Source organism: Eumetopias jubatus, unplaced genomic scaffold (genome assembly GCF_037043125.1).
Source record: "Eumetopias jubatus isolate StellerSeaLion01/CBP00866 unplaced genomic scaffold, mEumJub1_p1.0 scaffold_7, whole genome shotgun sequence".
Classification (NCBI taxonomy): Eukaryota; Metazoa; Chordata; class Mammalia; order Carnivora; family Otariidae; genus Eumetopias; species Eumetopias jubatus.
In genome coordinates, this window is record NW_028274813.1 from 72,079,628 (window position 1) to 72,099,403 (window position 19,776).

The 19,776-nt window shown below is 44.9% G+C and overlaps 1 protein-coding gene and 1 non-coding gene across 4 annotated transcripts; one reads left to right on the top strand and one right to left on the bottom strand.

Moving 5' to 3' along the window:
• Window positions 1-9,177: 9,177 nt before the first annotated feature.
• TRNAR-ACG (transfer RNA arginine (anticodon ACG)) lies at window positions 9,178-9,250 on the bottom strand. The gene has a single exon. It is a non-coding gene; the product is annotated as a tRNA-Arg (tRNA).
• Window positions 9,251-9,513: 263 nt separating this feature from the next.
• On the top strand, window positions 9,514-18,499 carry PRMT5 (protein arginine methyltransferase 5). 3 transcript variants are annotated; one of them, XM_028114893.2, is made up of 17 exons: window positions 9,514-9,715; window positions 10,407-10,525; window positions 10,841-10,926; window positions 11,095-11,229; window positions 11,617-11,729; window positions 11,875-11,924; window positions 12,995-13,158; window positions 13,638-13,799; window positions 13,971-14,048; window positions 14,141-14,199; window positions 14,287-14,409; window positions 14,496-14,671; window positions 15,594-15,703; window positions 15,959-16,052; window positions 16,229-16,345; window positions 16,554-16,618; window positions 17,959-18,499. In XM_028114893.2, the coding sequence occupies exons 1-17, from the start codon at window positions 9,606-9,608 to the stop codon at window positions 18,109-18,111; spliced, it is 1,914 nt and encodes a 637-aa protein (XP_027970694.1). In that variant the 5' UTR covers window positions 9,514-9,605; the 3' UTR covers window positions 18,112-18,499. The 3 variants fall into 3 exon arrangements, with proteins under 3 accessions (XP_027970694.1, XP_027970695.1, XP_087880804.1); XM_028114894.2 differs by lacking the exon at window positions 9,514-9,715 and adding an exon at window positions 9,722-9,801; XM_088024678.1 differs by lacking the exon at window positions 9,514-9,715 and adding an exon at window positions 9,840-9,987.
• The last annotated feature ends 1,277 nt before the right edge of the window (window positions 18,500-19,776 follow it).

Genomic DNA, 19,776 nt, shown 5'->3' on the forward strand with positions numbered 1-19,776 from the left:
GATAGGGAACCCAGCCAACACCACCTGATCGCTTTTTAAAGTAGTGAGGAAGTGTGCACTGGACCATTTTTACCCTCGAGAGGGTCACTGCCCTTGGGAGCTCAGGGAGGTGTGTTTAATCCTATCTACAGAAGCATCAGAAACTCAAGCATCAGAAACTCTTGGAGGGCAGCTGCTTGTAAACCAAGTGTTCTCATGTCAGGACTCCTCTACTCTCAACGATTTTATTTTATTTTTAAAGATTTTTTTTATTTATTCATGAGAGACGGGGGGGGTGGGGAGAGAGAGAGAGAAGCAGAGGGAGAAGCAGGCTTCCAAGGAGCAGGGAGCCCGATGCGGGACTTGATCCCAGGACCCTGGGATCATGACCTGAGCCGAAGGCAGACGCTTAACCATCTGAGCCACCCAGGATCCCTACTCTCAACGATTTTAAAGGACACCAAGAACTTTTGTTTATGTAAGTTTTATCTATAGATATTTTTCATATTAAAAATCAAAATGGAGAGAATATCAACTGTGTTTTTCTGAAGACGATCAGAAAAAAAATATTTGTTTTTTTTTTTAAGGTTTTATTTATTTATTCATGAGAGAAAGAATGAGAGAGAGGCAGAGGGAGAAGCAGGCTCCCCACAGGGCAGGGAGCCCGATGTGGGGAGCCCGATGTGGGATTTGATCCCAGGACCCTGGGATCACAACCTGAGCTGAAGGCAGACATTTAACCGACTGAGCCACCCAGGCACCTAAAAGCTGTTTGGTTTTATTGAGCATGGAGTTTCTTGAATGTAACCCTTTGCCAAGGTGGAGTCATGTAGTATCCAAGTTCCATTAAGTCACAACTGCTTTGATCTTTAAGTATGATCTTGGGGCACCTGGGTGGCTCAGTCAGTTGGGCATCTGCCTTCGGCTCAGGTTATGATCTCAGGGACCTGGAATGGAGCCCCACATTGGTGGGGAGTCTGCTTCTGCCCCTCCCTCTGCCCCACTCCTGCTCCTCTATCTCTCTCTCTCTCTCAAATAGATAAATAAATCTTCTTGAATATGATCTTGATTAGATCTCAAGTTTGCGAAAGCAGTACTTAGTCCCTGGTGGCAGACATAGAACCAAAAGAACTTTCTGTATCATGTCAGAGGGGAAGAAGTATTAAATAATGAGTAAGGGTTGAACAGTTTTCTAGTATTCATTGAAACTTGATTTCCTTCCTACTACAGATAAAATGCCATGTGGTAATATCAAGTATATGAATTTCAAGCCTATGTTTTTAGAACAGAAACTTTTTATTCAGAAAAAGTCAAAGATAATCACCTGAAGTTTACTTGGACGTCACTTAAAAAACTTATTTATTTTAGTTTATTTTATTATGTTGATCACCATACATTACATCATTAGTTTTTGATGTAGTGTTCCGTGATTCATTGTTTGTGTGTAACACCCAGTGCTCCATTCAATATGTGCCCTCCTTAATACCCATCACCAGGCTAACCCATCCCCCCCCACCTCCCCTCTAGAACCCTGTTTGTTTCTCAGAGTCCATAGTCTCTCATGGTTCGTCTAAAAAACTTTTATTTTAGGGGTGCCTGGGTGGCTCAGTCATTAAACGTCTGCCTTGGGCTCAAGTCATGATCCCAGGGTCCTGAGATCGAGCCCCGCATCGGGATCTCTGTTCCGTGAAAAGCCTGCTTCTCCCTCTCCCCCTGCTTGTGTTACCTCTCTTGCTGTGTCTCTCTCTGTCAAATAAATAAAAATCTTTAAAAAAGAAGCTTTTATTTTATTTTTTATTTTTAAAGATTTTATTTATTTATTTGACAGAGAGAGAGAGGGAACACAGCAGGGGGAGTGGGAGAGGGAGAAGCAGGCTTCCTGCGGAGCAGGGAGCCTGATGCGGGGCTTGATCCTGGGACTCGATCCTGGGATTCCGGGATCATGACCTGAGCCGAAGGCGGTCGCTTAACCAACTGAGCCACCCAGGTGCCCCTAAAAAACTATTTTAAAGACTAAAGAAACTAATAAAATAGAGAAGTTGTCATTGTTAGAGAAAAGCAAAGAAAAAATCCAGGTAATCTAAATTGGACTTTGAAATGTGATTGGATATTTACATGTTGAAATGATGTATCTGATATTCCAGACATTCATAATAAACTGAATAAACTGAATATTTTCCCAATCAAAAAAATTAAAACTGAGAAAATTTTAAAGAATTTGTTTATTAATTCATTAAAAAATAAGCCCATTGTATGTTAACATAAATAATACATTTTTTAAAGATTTTATTTACTTGAGGGGTGCCTGGGTGGCTCAGTTGTTAAGCATCAAATAAATAAATAAAATCTTTAAAAAAAGATTTTTTTTTTCTTTTAGATTTTATTTATTTGACAGAGAGACAGCAAGAGAGGGAACACAGGCAGGGGGAGTGGAGAGGGAGAAGCAGGCCTCCCGCAGGGCGGGGAGCCTGGAAAAAAAAGATTTTATTTGAGAGCAAGAGAGAGAGAGCACGCATGAGCAGCGGGGAGATGTAGAGGGAGAAGGAGAAACAGACTCCCCCCTCCCCCCAATCAGGGAGCCTGATATGCACTCGATCCCAGGACCCTGGGATCATGACCTGAGCTAAAGGCAGACGCTTAACCAACTGAGCCACCCAGGTGCTCCAATAAAACATTTTAATTAAAAAAGTGTATTTTCGGGCGCCTGGGTGGCGTGATACGTGGCTTTGGTTGAATAAAGAAAACCTGGCCCCACACAGACATGTAGGAGATCCTCAGGCACCTCCTGAAAAGGGTCTCAGGGAGACCCAAGGTCTTTGGACCACATTTTGGGAAAGGTAAAAGGAAAAGCAGTGAGTTGGGAATCAGAAGAACTGGATTCTCATTCTGGCTCCTCCATTTAACTGAAGTATATCTTTGTTCAAGATACTTAACCTCAGTTTTCTCATCTACAGAATGGGTGTATCAATAATTCCTCCCCCAGAAGATTATGTCCTGAGGATTAAGTGAGATAATATATTTAAAGTGCCTGGCATGAGATAGGACTGAACAAATATTAGTATGTGTAGGAGGGCTATTACATTGGTGCTCCGAAGTGAGAGTGACTGCTGAAGACAGGACAGTGTGAGGGGCCTGGAGAGAGGGATGGGGTCTTCAACAGAAAGAAGGATGCAAACAAGCAGAAAGCCCAGGGGGAGGGCACAGGTTTTATATTCATTTTTTAAAATGTCTTCCCTATAATATAAACATGTTTATTACAGAAAATTTGGAAAATACCATTTTTTCCCCACATATCAAAGTCATTATGTACAGTTTGTAATCTTTGTCACAGAAGAGCATATCATTGAGTGCGCCTCCATGTTATTAAATTTTCTCTGGCTACATTGATTTTAATGGCTGCTTAAGATTTCATTGCATGGATGATTTATTTAACCATACCCCTATAGGATATCCAACTTGTTGTTTTACATTCTTTGTAATCATAAAAAAAATTGCTACACTAAGCATTTCTCTTAATTAATCTTTGTCCTAGTTTGTGAAGATTGTCTAGGATAGCTTTCTAGAAGGAAAATTATAGATGATATGCCTTAACGTTAAGATCAAAGGCTCTGGAGTCAGTTGACCTAAGTTTGCACCCCATCTAAACCCCTTTTTAGGGGGGCAAATCGCTTTATCTTTCTAAGACCAAGAGAATAATACCTCCTACCTCACAGGGTTCTTGGGAATGTAGAGTGCTTTTCATAAACCTGTCACAAAATAAGGGCTCAGTAGGTGTTAGATGATTTTATTATTACAAATTAAATCATATATTTAATCACAAACATGCATACACATATAACTGGTCTGTTTCTGGGCTACTGGTTTAGCTCTTTTATTCTCTCTATTCTTACACCAACTGAACGTTGTCGTCCTTTATTTATATACTGCTTATTTCATAAAAGGTTTAAGGTAAAGGGCTTAAAATATAGAGTCAGTTCCTCCTCCTTTCTCCTCTTTTTTTGAATTTTCTTTGCTTTTCTTGTCTGATTTTTATTGCAGATGAACAGTAGAATCATTTTATCAAATAACAAGAGATTCCATTAGAGTTGTGATTGAATGTTGTAAAAGCAAGAAATTAATTTGGTAAGAATTGACATCTTTATAACATTCCTTTTTTTTTTTAAAGAACATGGCTTGTCTCTCCATTTTTTTCATTGTATCTCTCAGCAAAACTGTAATTTTCTTTATATAGGTTCCTCACTTTTTAAATTTTTTTTAAAATTTTTTTTAAAGATTTTATTTATTTGAGAGAGAGAATGAGATAGAGAGAGAGCATGAGAGGGGAGAGGGTCAGAGGGAGAAGCAGACTCCCTGCTGAGCAGGGAGCCCGATGTGGGACTCGATCCTGGGACTCCAGGATCATGACCTGAGCTGAAGGCAGTTGCTTAACCAACTGAGCCACCCAGGCGCCCCCTCACTTTTTTTTTTTTTTAAAGATTTTTATTTATTTATTTGACAGAGAAAGATACAGTGAGAGAAGGAACACAGGCAGGGGAGTGGGAGAGGGAGAAGCAGGCTTCCAGCCGAGCAGGGAGCCCGATGTGGGGCTCAATCCCAGGACCCTGGGATCATTTCCCGAGCCGAAGGCAGACACATAAGGACTGAACCACCCAGGCATCCCAGCTTCCTCACATTTTGCAGGAAGGTGCCAGCTAAGCACTTTATAGCTGCGTTATTGTTACCATTGTGAATGAGAAAAAACTAATCACAGTATTGAAGGGTTATTGTGTGCAGGGTAGGTTCTCAATGTTTTACTATTTTTAACTAATTTAAACTTAACTAATCCTCCTAACAGCGTTATGAGATAAGAACTATTATTTACATTCTCATTTTATGGATGAGGAAACTGAGGCCAGAGAGATTATGTTCATGTAGTTAGTAAGTTGATGAACAGAGCTTTAACCATCTGGCCCCACCATCCATGATCTTAACTATCATGTTATTGGGATATTTTTATTAATTATGCCTTCTGACTGGTTATTCTTAGCATTTAAAAGGCTACAGATTTGTATTGTATTTGTCATGTATCAAGTACTTTTCTGAATTCTATTATTAATTCTCATCATTTTAACATTGATTCTCATGGATTCTCTATGTATACAATCATATCATCTACAAACAGTGATAAATTTGTCTCTCTCTTTCCAAAAGTTATAACCCCCTTTTAAAATTTCCAGCCTATTGTATTTGATTTTTCAGACTAATACTAAATAACACAGTTATGAGACTAGACATTCTTGTTTTTACATAAATTGTTGACTTCATATATATACATGTGTTTATATATGAAGAATATTAAGACTATTTGGAGTGTTTATAGCAAATGGAATTGACTTGCCACATTCTCTTTGGTGACTATTAAAATGATCAGATTTTTTCTTTCTTTTTTTTTTTTTCTAATAGGGGAAAGGAAGCCTCAGTGGAGAGTTAGGCTCAATTCATTTTTTTTTTTTAAAGATTTTATTTATTTATTTGAGAGAGAGAGAGAGCACATGAGACGGGGGAGGGTCAGAGGGAGAAGCAGACTCCCTGCTGAGCAGGGAGCCCGATGTGGGACTCGATCCCCGGGACTCCAGGATCACAACCCGAGCCGAAGGCAGTCGCTCAACCAACTGAGCCACCCAGGCGCCCAATCAGATGTTTTTCTTGTTTGGTTTATTTTTGACCTTTTATATAAATAAATTTCCTAATACCTAATCTTGTCTTAAGTCCCAAGATTAAACCCTACTTGGTTTGTATGTAATTATTATATTAACATACTGCTGTCTTTTATATGTTAATCTTAAATGTTTTAGGATTTTTACATTTATATTCATAAGTGAGATTGGTCTAAGAGGGTTTTTTTGGGGGGGCTTCTGCTGACAGGTTTTGATATTCGGTATATTCTGGCTTCATAAACAAATCGGGTAGTTTTCCATCTTTTTCTGTGTTCCCTGAACAATTTCTACTTTCTATTCATTTTGACAGATAAACACTGTATAATAGAGCTGACAAGGAAGATAATGCAAATCGGCACAGATTATTTTGCCTCAGTAACTCTGCCACTTTGGTAGCTGCAGGACAGCCTTGATTGCACAGAAGCAATCTGGAGCAGTAGGAGGGTCAAACGGCCTTTATTTTGGTGTGGAAGAGTCTAGCTGGCTGGGCAGGCACAGAGGTGAGTGAAGGGGCGCTGGGGAGGGAGGCAAGTGCTGAGGGAGGAGTGGAGCACCAGAGATGAAGGGAGTATTTACAATGGGCTGGAGTTGTTTAAACAAGGTCACAAAAACAGGATCAGGTAAAAGAACTGGGCCTGGAGGTGAGGAATGTGGGGGGGGGGCGTTGAGGGGCAAGGGGAGAATTATCTGCGAGAGGATACTCTTTCCTTTCCAGAAAAGTTTCCAAGGTTCTGCCTGTTGGTCACTGGTTCCTGTTGGAGAAAGTACCATTATTTCTCACCCAGAGTATTTGACCCTCTGTCCTACCATCTCCCTACCTTTTCATCTCAGCCAAGGCTTGCATCCAGTAGGCGTTCCATCGGCAACTTAACATGCTTCTGAGCACAAGAGTTCAGCATGGAGGTCAGAGTAGAGGGAGGCCAAACAGAAGACAGACTTCCCCAATTCTGACTTTATCCTTAGGGCCAAGTCCTTTACAAGGTGCTCTATTTCTTTTTCACTCCTTCGCTTCTGCTTCTCTCTGGCTCATATAGGCAGCCCCACAGTACCTGCTGTTTTTAGAAGCCACAGGAAAGTGCTGTCGGAAAGGCGGGGAGCATGGTGGTACAGAATTACTGGGAACTGTTCAACATCATGCTTGCCATAGAGCTGAGGCCATTCTGAATGACAAAACAAAGGCATCACAGACAAATGAAATTCAGCCATGTGAAGTTATTTTAAGGTCATCCAGAAATTCCAGGCTCTTTTTGCACAAGTTCTTTTGAAAATTACTTTAACCGATGGCAAAACTGACATTACTTTTTACAGATATTCCTCTCTCCCTCTTACCCATGGATGGGTTAGTTAACAACCAAAAGAGCAGCCACCAGCTTGACATCAGGAGGAAGATGCCAGGAGCACAGATGGTCCACAGCCCAGGTAATTAGCTTCTGAAGAAACAACATCTAGTAAGTCTTCTCCGAATGGAGAGTTTGGTTGGGCATAGCTGGGGCAGAGAACAAGCCAGCCTCCTCAAAATTCTTTACCTCTTAAAATGTCGGTGGAGCACTCACCCACTTCCTGTGGACATCCATCTACTCATAAGACTTGCAGGGAAGAATTCCAAGTAAATATTGTTGACACTCCACCCTAAAGGAGGTTAAGCATAATTCCCTACTCCTTAAGTGTGGGATGCACATGGTGACTTCCTTCCAATGAGCACCGGATGGAAGGGGGTGGGGAGAGTATAATTTTACAATGGAGGAACCTGATAAACACTACTTTTGCCAGGTGATAAAGGTCAATATCAACAGTCATAAATTATGTTGATAGTATGTACTATTGATATGATAGTATGAAAATGACACTTTGTGATTTTCCTTCCCAAACCCATAATCCCAGTCTAATCATGAGAAAACAATCAGACAAATTCCAGTAGCGGGGCATCCTATAGTATGCCTGACCAGTACTTCTCAAAACTATCAAGGCCACGAAAAACGAGGAACACCTGAGAAACCTGACACAGTCCAGAGGAGCCTAGGAGACATGACAACTATATGTAATATGGTATTGTGGATAGGATCTTGGAACAGAAAGAGGATATTAGGTAAACACTAAGGAAATCTGAATAAACTATGGACTTTAGTTAATAATAATGTATCAGCATTGGTTCATGAATTGTAATAACATTACATTAACCATACATGTTAAGAAACCTGTGGGCAGCTATATGGGAACTTGCTGTACCATCTGTGGAACTTTTCTGTAAATCTAAAACTGTTTTAAGAAATAAAGCCTAGGGATGCCTAGGTGTCTCAGTCGGTTGAGTGTCTGCCTTCGGCTCCGGTCATGATCCTGAGGTCCTGGATGGAGTCCGTATTGGGCTCTTCACTCAGTGCGGAGCCTGCTTCTCCCCGACTGACGCTCCCCCTGCTTGTACTCTCTCTCTGACAAATGAATAAAATAAAATCTTAAAAAAAAAAAAGCCAAGTAGTAGTTGTTGTTGGTAGTTGCTGTAGTAGTAATATCTGCAAGAATTAAATGAAGTCTAAGATGGGACAAAAGCACTTCCAACCCCTTTAGGCTTCATAGGCATTTCTTTAAGTTGTTTGGCTTTTGGATTTTCATCCTTCCGGAGCACTTACATTGCACCCAAGGCTCTTTAGAGCTTATCCTATCCACACACTTACCATGTTTCCAAAGACTTTGTCCCCGACGGGCCAGGATAATCTCATTCAGTCTCGTGGCTTCTGTTACTACCTCTCTTCTGGCCATTTCCAAATCTTGTGTGGTTCACCTCACTGTTCATCCAACTCTCTATTACACAGCGCCCCCTAGGCGTCCAATTAATTCAGCATTTCCAAACCCGAACTGTCTTTTCCCTAAACCCACTTCCTTCTTGTTTCACTCACAGAGAGGCCAGAACCCAGATTCCTCTTTCTTACGGCTCCCTGCCAGGCAGTCCCTAAGTTCTGTCAATGCCTCCTTCTTTGGGCCTTTTGTACTGTGTTCTCCTTTCCATCCCCGCTGCCAGGCCCTCAACACCTCTGGGCTCTCTGCCTTCAGCCATTCCCTTTCTCTTCCCTGTGTCTTTCCTTGCTTCATTCTTCTTCCGTTCCGTCCCTCTAGCAAGAATGTATTTTCCCAGGTCTCCGCCGGGCAGTTCATCACTCCTCTCCGCTGTAATTCCTCACTATGAACGAATGTGTGTGTGTGTGTATTTACCTTTTGTGTTTGAGATACAGCATCATGAGGAATTAGTGGCTGAGTTGACACAATCTACTTGTAAATATACTAAGGCCCATCAAAGTCCATTTTAAGAGCACCAGCCACTCGGAGTTAGTTAACAGAAAAAGCTGCCATAAGATGGCTGCAGAACTCAATCAAATTAAGACCTGAAATATGAAGGCGTGGAAAGATTAACAAGGGAACTTCCGAAAGTATAAGGAAAGGAAGGGAGATTTAAAAGATGCTGCTTACGACCGTATAACCATGAGATGCAATAAAGAAGCCTCAGTCCCACCGAGCCAGCCAGGAGTCGAACCTGGAATCTTCTGATCCGTAGTCAGACGCGTTATCCATTGCGCCACTGGCCCTGAGACAATTATACTTTCCTCAGTGATGATACTTCAAGCTTATACTGCGGGGTTTCATGGGACGTGTAGTCCCTTAACAGAGGTCCATGAGTGCACGAAGCATTATGGGAGATTGAAGTTCGTCGAGAACCAGCCCCTGAGATTGGTGGATCTTCCGGAACCACATCGTACGTCACTATGCAGCCCGCGGATTGGCGGGAAGAGCCACTCCCCACCCCTCAGTCTCCTGCTGTGAAGCCGTGGAAGACGCTCTGGTTGTTAGGGCGACTCATCCCGCCTTCCGGGGGCTTTTTTCTGGTTTTGTGATTGGCTGCTAGTATCAAGGAATCCCGGCGTGGACAGCGCGAGGGAAAAGATGGCGGCGATGGCGGTCGGAGGTGCCGGTGGGAGCCGCGTGTCCAGCGGGAGGGACCTGAACTGCGTCCCCGAAATAGCTGACACTTTGGGGGCTGTGGCCAAGCAGGGGTGAGGGCCCAGACCTCCGCAAGCGGAATGCGGGCTCCGAACTCGGGGACGAAGAGGGACAGACTAGTCATCCCGGAGAGGCAGGGGTGAGGGGGTCGGAGTGGGTAAGATTAGGGCGGGAGAAACCATTACTCCTTGGGGGAGGATGGAGAAGCCTTAGGCCCTGGAGCGTGAAAAAAAGCAAAAAAACCAAAACAAACCCCCCCCCCCAGACAAACAAAAACTTGCTGGGGCGTATGGTCGCTGAGCCCCAAAGTCACGGGAGTTGTCAGGTAAACTCAAAAGGGACTACAGACCTCTAGGGCCCCGGAGAGCGGGATTATAGTGAGAGTGGGGGGGCAGTGTTAGAGGGTTAGGGAGAGAAGAGATAAACCTTGAAGGGGAAGGCATGGGCGGTACTGGGGCAAATCTGGATGTAACAGTCTTGGAAAACCGGTGACAGCAGAGTAGAAAATCCACTTGGCGTGGGTTTTTATCTCTTCTCCCTTTCCATGCCTGTGTTTTGGGGAGAAACAGGCACAGTGCAGCGGAAGTGATAGGTCCCAAGGTGGGCTGAACTCAGCAGTCCAGTCGGGTGAGTGATGGCCGCTGAAAGGGTTGTGCAGAATTGAGATAGCCTAATCCAGTTGCTTGGATCTTTGGGCACTGCTGCTCTCTTTACATGACGATTCTGGGTCTGTCGCGGTTGTAGGTTTGATTTCCTCTGCATGCCTGTCTTCCACCCGCGTTTCAAGAGGGAGTTCACTCAGGAACCTGCTAAGAATCGGCCTGGCCCCCAGACACGATCAGACCTACTGCTGTCAGGAAGGGGTAGGGACCATCCCATATGCCCCTTAATTATTAGAGGCAGTAACAACTTCTGCTCTAACAGTGCCCTCATTCTCCTCCTTTCCTGACTTGGATATATTGGTTAGTCCTGGGACATAGATAACTCTTCTTGCTTTCTTCTTGCTTACCTGCTAAAAAAGCCTTAGCCTGTTTTGCATCAGGCTATCCCACATCTGTGTTAGAAAAAGTCTTTGTCTCTCATCTCTACTCTCTGTTCCCTGTTAAGAACTAGAAATTGAGCAAGTAAAGTGCTGAACCTCATTTAGTCTTTGTCTTTCTTGGATGGGGGGAGTGCAGACTGGAATACGCTAATTGTGGGAAAGCTTTCTCCATGGATTCGTCCAGACTCAAAAGTGGAGAAGATCCGCAGGAACTCCGAGGCGGTAAGACTGTTTGACCTCTCCACTGGATCTTTCTAGAGATCAGGTCCGTAACCCGGCTGGGTGCAGAGAGCAGTTTTTTCCTCCCATAACTTAGTAAATCTAATATAATGCAACTAAAGCTATTTGGGTTGCTAGCTCTTAACCTTTTCCTCTTGATCTCCATTCCAGGCCATGTTACAGGAGCTGAATTTTGGGGCATATTTGGGTCTTCCAGCTTTCCTGCTGCCCCTAAATCAGGAAGATAACACAAACTTGGCCAGGGTTTTGACCAACCACATCCACACTGGCCACCACTCATCCATGGTATGGCTGAGGGCCTCATTTCCTCCTGCTTATTATGGTAGTCAGGCTGTGCTAGGTATCTTCTTGTTCCTAGCCATTCAGTAAAGGGTGCATTTGGCAGAACTGAAATGTCAGTACTGCCTACCAACATCTAAAAGTAGTAAGCAGAGGGGTAGAAAACATACAGAATGTACAATTATTTCTAGAAACTTACAGTCGCAATAAAGAACAGGAGAGATATTTACACAAGGATATATCCAAGATATGAGTACGTGAATATATAATCACAAGTTGGGAAAAAACATATAAAAGGATTAACTTGAGATCTGGATCAAGATGATTGAAGGAAGGTTTTGAACCCAGTGAGTTCAAAATAGACTTCTAAATAGGGTACTTGTTCATGTGCAGTTCTGGATGCGGGTACCCTTGGTGGCTCCAGAGGACCTTAGAGATGATATCATTGAGAATGCACCAAGTACACATACAGAGGAGTATAGTGGAGAGGAGAAGACATGGATGTGGTATGTCTCCTTTTGCTGCTGTCCCAGGGCAAAGGGTAGGGAGAGGGGAAGTACAGGGTAGATCCTATAGGGTGGTCTCCTCCAGCTATGGTGATTGGTGGGCCGTATATATTAACTGTATTTTGCTGTATTTGACCCTGGACAGGTGGCACAACTTCCGGACCTTGTGTGACTATAGCAAGAGGATTGCGGTGGGTAAGTCCACAAGGGTCCTGGGATAGGTTTCCTTTCTCTGACCTCCTGTGAATAAGAATCAGGAGTTACAGAGATGCCAAGTGAAGTGTGTGCATTTTTGATAACTGTACTTCTGGTGACTTTACAGTTTAAAATATTACTTTTTATCAATTTTTATAAAAATGCAGAATTTTGTTTTGCTTTTTTTTAAAGCTATGTTGTTAGCACATAGAACACTTCATTAATTGTTTTAGGGGAAGGGCACATGTCACTAATAGAATATCTCCAAAGCTAGATTAATACTGGTGGGGAGAGTGGAGGGGGGACACTTTTCCCTTCTAGTTTTGAGAAACTTCCTCTTGGTTCCCAGGAGGAGGGATTCCTTGATGTTGACACACATTAGCCACCTTGGCACAGATGCCTTGTGGTGTGGAAAAACTAAAATTCATTTTTTACATTTTCTTCTCCCTCTCTGCCTTCAACATAGACTTGACTCCCTTAAACCCAGGGACCTGTTGGAACCTGACCCCAAAACATGGTTCCTGCTTTGTCAGGCAATACGGACTTTGCAGTGTCACCATGGAGATGGCATCCCTCAAAAGAGTTCCTTTTTTAGCTTGTGGATCTTAAGATTGAAAATTCTGCTATTTTCATTTGATTTCCTGAAAGTCAGGGTCGGCTTGTGAAAAGTTGTTAACATGCTAAATGTGAACCGTCAACCCTCATTCTAAACTTTCCCTGTTCAGAGCATCACGTGAAGACTTCATTGGGTTTTATAGTAAGCTCTCTGATTTTGGTAGTCTACTGAGGAAGGGAGTTTGAAAGTAGTTGTATACTGTTGAGGATTGTCTGCCCACGTCCTGCCTGAAATACCATGATTGTTTATGAAAAGTATCTTTAGTGAAGCTGGATACAGTTAGAAAAAAAAAGAAAAAGAATCAGGAGTTTCATGTATACTGGGCTGCTGGGCAGTTTTGCTACTCTCTATGCCTCAGTGGGCCTTGCTCTCAGGGAGTAAACAGATCTTGCACAAAACACAAAGGAAAGCCGTCTTGCCTAGCAGTAGGTAACTGGTCTTTATCTTTTCATAGCTCTTGAAATTGGGGCTGACCTCCCATCTAATCATGTCATTGATCGTTGGCTTGGGGAGCCCATCAAAGCAGCCATTCTCCCCACCAGCATTTTCCTGACCAATAAGAAGGGATTTCCGGTTCTTTCTAAGATGCACCAGAGGCTGATCTTTCGGCTCCTCAAGGTGGGTGGTAGAAGGGTTTCAAAGGTACTCCAGCTAATCCTCTTGCCTTACTCATATGTGTGTGATGCTTTTTTTCCCATGGGGCTTTCTTTTCCTCTCTGGTTTCTGGAGAGCAATTTCAGCAAAGTTGGAGGTCTTGAGAACAAAGAGGCGAATGGCAGTAAGAGTCCCAGAAACATTTCAAAAGGAACCAGATCTCATGAGAACTTTACAGAAGGTTTCATTTAAGATGTTACAGCGCAGATCCATGGGGCTGTTTGAGCCAGGATGATGCTTATATGACATAGGAGGGACATAGGAGGGCTTTCTGAATTTATTGAAGCCTCATGCTGTTCTTTTGATACCTGGAGGGATTTGTTGAACTAGAAGACTGCTGGTTCAGGTCTTGTTTTATGCTAGGGTTCTTTGGCCATAAACCATTACAGTATCCCAGAATCTTGGTTCGAGGACTGCATCTGATGGTCTGACCTCTCTCACAGTTGGAAGTACAGTTCATCATCACAGGCACCAATCACCACTCAGAGAAGGAGTTCTGCTCTTATCTCCAGTACCTGGAATACTTGAGTCAGAACCGCCCTCCACCCAATGCCTACGAACTCTTTGCCAAGGGCTATGAAGACTATCTGCAGTCCCCACTCCAGGTGGGTCTGGAGTATGCTGAGAGGAGGGAGCTGGGGGGGAAATGTCTCTGGCAGTAGCTGCTCTAAAATCCTACCAAAGCTCAGGAGGCAGTGGGAAAGTTTTTGGTATTCTGGTACATTGACCCTGCCAGAAACTGGCTGCCTAACTGCCTTTTTCCTCTCATTCATCAGCCACTGATGGACAATCTGGAATCTCAGACATATGAAGTGTTTGAAAAGGACCCCATCAAATACTCTCAGTATCAGCAGGTATAGGGTGGGTCCGGGTCAAGTATAGGGCTGGGATGACCTGGGTGAAGATGGGATTGTAGCCACGAGTTCTTCTCTCCCTCCTTCTCCAGGCCATCTATAAATGTCTGTTAGATCGAGTGCCAGATGAAGAGAAGGATACCAATGTGCAGTGAGTGCTCTTCCCCATAATCCCAGAGATTGGCATTGTTACTTCTTTATCTGCCGAGTCAGCTGACACTTCCCCTTTCTTTCTCAGGGTGCTAATGGTTCTGGGAGCAGGCCGGGGTCCCCTGGTAAACGCTTCCCTGCGGGCAGCCAAGCAGGCTGACCGGCGGATAAAGCTGTACGCTGTGGAGAAGAACCCAAATGCCGTGGTGACGTGAGTAGCAACCTCCTTGCTGGAAAGTTTGTCTCCAGTGCCAGTTTTTCTTATCAGTGTCCTCATTTGCATTATCTTTGTCTTAGACTAGAGAACTGGCAGTTTGAAGAATGGGGAAGCCAGGTGACAGTAGTCTCATCGGACATGCGGGAATGGGTGGCTCCAGAGAAAGCAGACATCATCGTCAGTGAGCTTCTGGGCTCATTCGCTGACAACGAACTGTCACCTGAGTGCCTGGATGGAGCCCAACACTTCCTAAAAGGTGCCTCCAGGCTGGGATGTACTGAGTAAGGGGAATGGATTATCAGCTAGGAAGGCTGAGGCAGGATGCCGGGGTGGGGGTGGGGGTGCGGGATAGGGCAGTAGCAGCGGAGAAGGTTGCAAGGTTTAGGGGAAGGGGGGTTGGATTTGGGTCAGTGCCCTTAGCAAATGAAGTAATCTTTCTGAACCTCAGCATTCCCATCTGTAAAATGACAGGAGTGGACTAGAGCAGAGTTTCTCAGTCTGAGGTCTGTGGATTCCCTGCACCGACATATACGTACCTCGGGCTTAGCTTTCATCCAGATCTCAAAGGGCTTTTATGACCCCACAGAAGACCACTAGATTAGAATATCTTAGGTTCTTTCCAGTTTTGTTTTTTTTTAAAGATTTATTCATTTGAGACACAGAGATAGAGCATGAGGAGGGAGAGAGGCAGAGGGAGAGGGAAAAGCAGGCTCCCCGCTGAGCCAGGAGCCCGATGTGGGGCTTGATCCCAGGACCCTGGGATCATGACCTGAGCCGAAGGCAGACGCTTAACCATCTGAGCCACCCAGGCGCCCCTGGTTCTTTCCAGTTTCAATCTTGTAAATTAACCTAGAAGTAGAATCTCCCATGACAGGAGTTGGGAGTAGGTTGGCCTGGGAATGTGACAACATGGGGCAGCCTGGGTCTGTTTTTTGGGATTTTTTTGTTTTGTTTTGTTTTGTTTTAATTTTTATTTTAAGTAGGCCCCACGCCCAACATGGGGCTTGAACTCACAACCCTGAGATCAAGAGTTGCACGCTCCACCAACTGAGCCAGCCAGGTGCCCCTGCCTGGTCTGTTTTGATGTGGGAGGTTTGAACCTTCAGTTAGTCAGACACACCATTTCATCCCTTGGGAACTTTTATGACCCGCTCCCCCCCCGCCCCCCCGGTCTGCAGATGACGGTGTGAGCATCCCTGGGGAGTACACCTCCTTTCTGGCTCCCATCTCCTCCTCCAAGCTGTACAATGAGGTCCGAGCCTGTCGGGAAAAGGACCGAGACCCTGAGGTAAAAAGCCACTCTCTTCTGGAGAGCTCTATTCTCTTTAGTCCTCTTTTTTTTTTTTTTTTTCCCTATGTTAGCATCAACTGTTTTCTTCCACTGGAGAAGATGAAGAGGTGAAGGAGATGGGAATGTGGGAAAGTGGTTGAATTGAAAATGTTTTTATCCTTTTCTGTGTCCTGGAGGCTCAGGCTTCCTTCCCTGGGAGAGTGGATATGTCTTGTCTATCTGCTCCAGCTCTTGCTTGGTCTCTCGGGACAGGCCCAGTTTGAGATGCCTTACGTGGTGCGGCTACACAACTTCCACCAGCTCTCTGCGCCCCAGCCCTGTTTCACCTTCAGCCATCCCAATAGAGGTGGGTTCCTGTGTGGCTGTCCTCTGATTGGATGGGTGAGAACTTACCTTCTGGGTACTTCTCTTGCTATCCTGGGTCTGCTCTCTCTAGGCTTCCCTTCTTAGTTCTTGCTCTTGCTTTCCCAAGTTGTCTAGAGCTTCTGGTCCCTTGTCATCCACACATCTCTTCCCTAACAGATCCTCTGATTGACAACAACCGCTACTGTACCTTGGAGTTTCCCGTGGAGGTGAACACAGTGCTACATGGCTTTGCAGGCTACTTTGAGACTGTGCTTTATCAGGACATCACCCTGAGTGAGTGTCTGGGGCAGTGGATGGCAGGGTTTGAGTATGTTATCTGGGCAGCTTATGTAATGTTTCACTTAGAGTCGCAGGGAGCCCAGGAATCAGTGAATGTGGGTCTTTGGTTACTTATTTCTCTGTTCACAGAAGACACTCCTCTCAACCCAGGCAAAAAGTAGAGTCACAGAGACCTCGATTTTTCATTATTTTTTCCACACAGGTATCCGTCCAGAGACTCACTCTCCTGGGATGTTCTCATGGTTTCCCATCCTCTTCCCCATTAAGGTAGGAATCACCTTTAACACTCAGTGGGTTAAGGAGTAACTTTTGCCATTGGTGTTCTGCCCCTTCCCTACTGTCAGGATGATGCTTGACTGTGACCCATGTTCTACTGCTCCCACATGCTCTTGGATCCCCATTGTAGGTGTTGAGATGTCTTCAGTGCCCTTCTGCTTGGCTTCCCCCAGCTCCTGTCTACTCTTCTGTCCAGTCTCTAGCTAGAGTCATCTTTTTAAAACCCAAATCCGATCATATTTCTGTCCTGCTTAAAACCCTTCAACGACTTTGGGCTGCCTGGGTGGCGCAGTCAATTAAGTGTCTGACTCTTGCTTTCGGCTCAGGTTGTGATTTCAGGATCCTGTGGGCTCCGCACTAAGCATGGAGTCTGCCTGGGATTCTCTCTCTCTCTCTCCCTGCCCCTCCCACTTTTGCACACGCGCTCTCTTTCTCTTTCAAATAAATGCATCTTAAAAAACAAAACAAAACAAAGAACCCTTCAATGACCTCCTACTGCCCTCAGGATAAAGATTTAACATTGTAAGACTTGGTGTGATCTAGTTTTAATTTGTCTTTTCAGCTACTGTCCCCTTGATTACATTGCCGTCAGCCCTGTGGACCTTCTTTTTTTTTAAAATTGAAATATAATTAACAGTGTTATATTAGTTTCAGGTGTACAACATAATGATTCAGCAAATCTGTACATTACTCAGTGCTCATCATGATTCTGATACCCTGTCTTCTTTCCTGCTTCAGGCTTTCCCACCTTTCCCCTTTGCCTGGAAAGTTCTTTGTTCATCTCTTCACCCAGTTAACTTATCTTCCAGGTCCCCTTAAACATTCCTCTTGTCAGATAATTTTCCCTGACCACCGGGACTAGGTGTGCACTCCCTCTCATAGGTGCTCTTGTAGTGCATGTTCTCTGCATGTTCACGGACTCCTCACATTTTCAGTTATCTGTTCAATGTCTGATGGTTCCGTTCTGATTATTCATTTTAAAAGACTTCAAATAGGGGCGCCTGGGTGGCTCAGTCGTTAAGCGTCTGTCTTCGGCTCAGGTCATGATTCCAGGGTCCTGGGATCAAGCCCTGCATCGGGCTCCCTGCTCGGTGGGGAGCCTGCTTCTCCCTCTCCCACTCCTCCTGGTTGTGTTCCCGCTCTTGCTGTGTCTCTGTCAAATAAATAAATCTTTAAAAAATAAAAACAAAAAAATAAAAAAGACTTCAAATAAACTTCATGAGGGTTGGAACGTCACGTCTTACCTTTTCTGTCCACGCTTAGCTCAGTAGTACATTGCCACATACAGTTCTTTAGCTCTACCCTGAACCTCCCTGTCTTTCTTCTTGCAGCAGCCCATTACGGTACGTGAAGGCCAGACCATCTGTGTGCGTTTCTGGCGATGCAGCAATTCCAAGAAGGTGTGGTATGAGTGGGCTGTGACAGCACCAGTCTGTTCTGCTATTCACAACCCCACAGGCCGCTCATACACCATCGGCCTCTAGCCCTGCCCGCAAGTGTTCAGAGCCTTGGAAGCAGCTTCAAGTTCTGCTCCTGTGGCACAGAAAGTGCAGTACATCTGTGGGCTGTGATTCCCCTTGCCCATCAGAGTGGAGCATTTTAGTCTGCTTTCCTGCCTTACATCAAGGTGGGCAAAGGTTGAGAATTAATTGCAGGGCTCAAGCCACCTATCTGTGAAGACTTCAGGCCAGGGTGGGAGGAATTAGTGCTGGATCTGAAGCTACTCCAACAGGCACTCAGCCTCAAGCGCTCCCTGGAATAGCCCCGAGAACATGTGGATTGAACACATTTTCAGCCCTTTCCCTGCCCATCTCTGTTCCTGTTATGATGGTTTTGTGTGGGAGGAAATACAAATAAAGTGAAGTTACAGCCTTTTCCTGCTCCAGCCCTGCTGCCCCGCGCCTCTGCTTTCTCATACCTTACTTAAACCTAGGCATATTCAATCTGTGCCTTTATCCAAGACCCAAAGGGTCCTCACTTTGTTTCCTATTTAGGAAGCTTAATGGTCACTCTTGGACTTCTGGGTCTAGGTTTTCCTGACCAGCTGCAAAAAGGTCTTGTCCATTAAGACCTGTGATTAGTTTTTTCTCTGGGGAGGAAAGATTGCCCCAGTGGAGAAAGATGGGAGTAGTGAGTAAAGCCAGCTTCCCTTTGACTTTCCTGACAGCTACCTCTTGGGAGGGAAACTGGAAGCCATGCAGGCATCTCCAGCAAGAAGCCACCTGTTTTGTTTGAATAAAGTCACATGGTTAGATTTCGAAGTCAGGAGTCCCAATTCTCCATTTTACAGAGGAGGAATTTGAAACTGACACTAAGTTATGTTAGTATTCAAATCAAGACTGAAACACAGATCCTCAGACTCTGTGGCTCTCTAGATGTTCTAACCAGCTATGTTTCTGGCAGCTAATATATTGGCCAATTAGTATGGGGATTCTGGAAGCCCTTGGAACGTGAGAGTGGACATCGGTTCCTGCTCTTTCTGGTGAGAGGGCTGAGTATGGCTGCACCCAAGGAGTCACCTGAGAAACCTCCAACTTTATTTTTGCAATGGGAGGTGTGTGCCTGTGGGACCAGGCAATGACCATAAGACAGACTGTGAAAGAAGACAAACATGTGGCAAGACTTGTGTTTCCCGGGGTCCAAGCACTGAGGGCAGGAGGAGATAGTTGGGAGGGTTGTGTAGACCACCCGCTCAGAATGGGGATGTCCGGCCAGCAACCTTCTTGACGTGGAACACATGCAGTTGCTCTCCCCGCGGCTGTCGCGGCTGAGCAGGACACGTGACCCTCCTAGGAAAGGTAGAGAGTAGCAAGGAAGCCAATTGTACTTCCTTGTCTTCGCCCGCGGCGCTGGCCTCGACACCTGGAGCCGGGAGTGGGCAGGAGAGTCCTCGCTGATTCTTTGCCCGCGTTCTCCGCCTTTCGCATGTCACCTAACCAATGAGAGGGCGATGGGCGGCCGCCTTAGGAGGCTTCCACTCTCGGAGAGGTTAGCCAATCGATGGGAACTTGATGGTTGCTAAGAAACATTTGAGTTTGGCTCCACCCATGCTTAGGGTTTTGGCCAATGAAAATCTGTACTTTGGACTGTTGCCGCGACACCAGTGATTAGTTCCACAGCCTGAATGTTTCGGCGCCTGCGCAGATTGG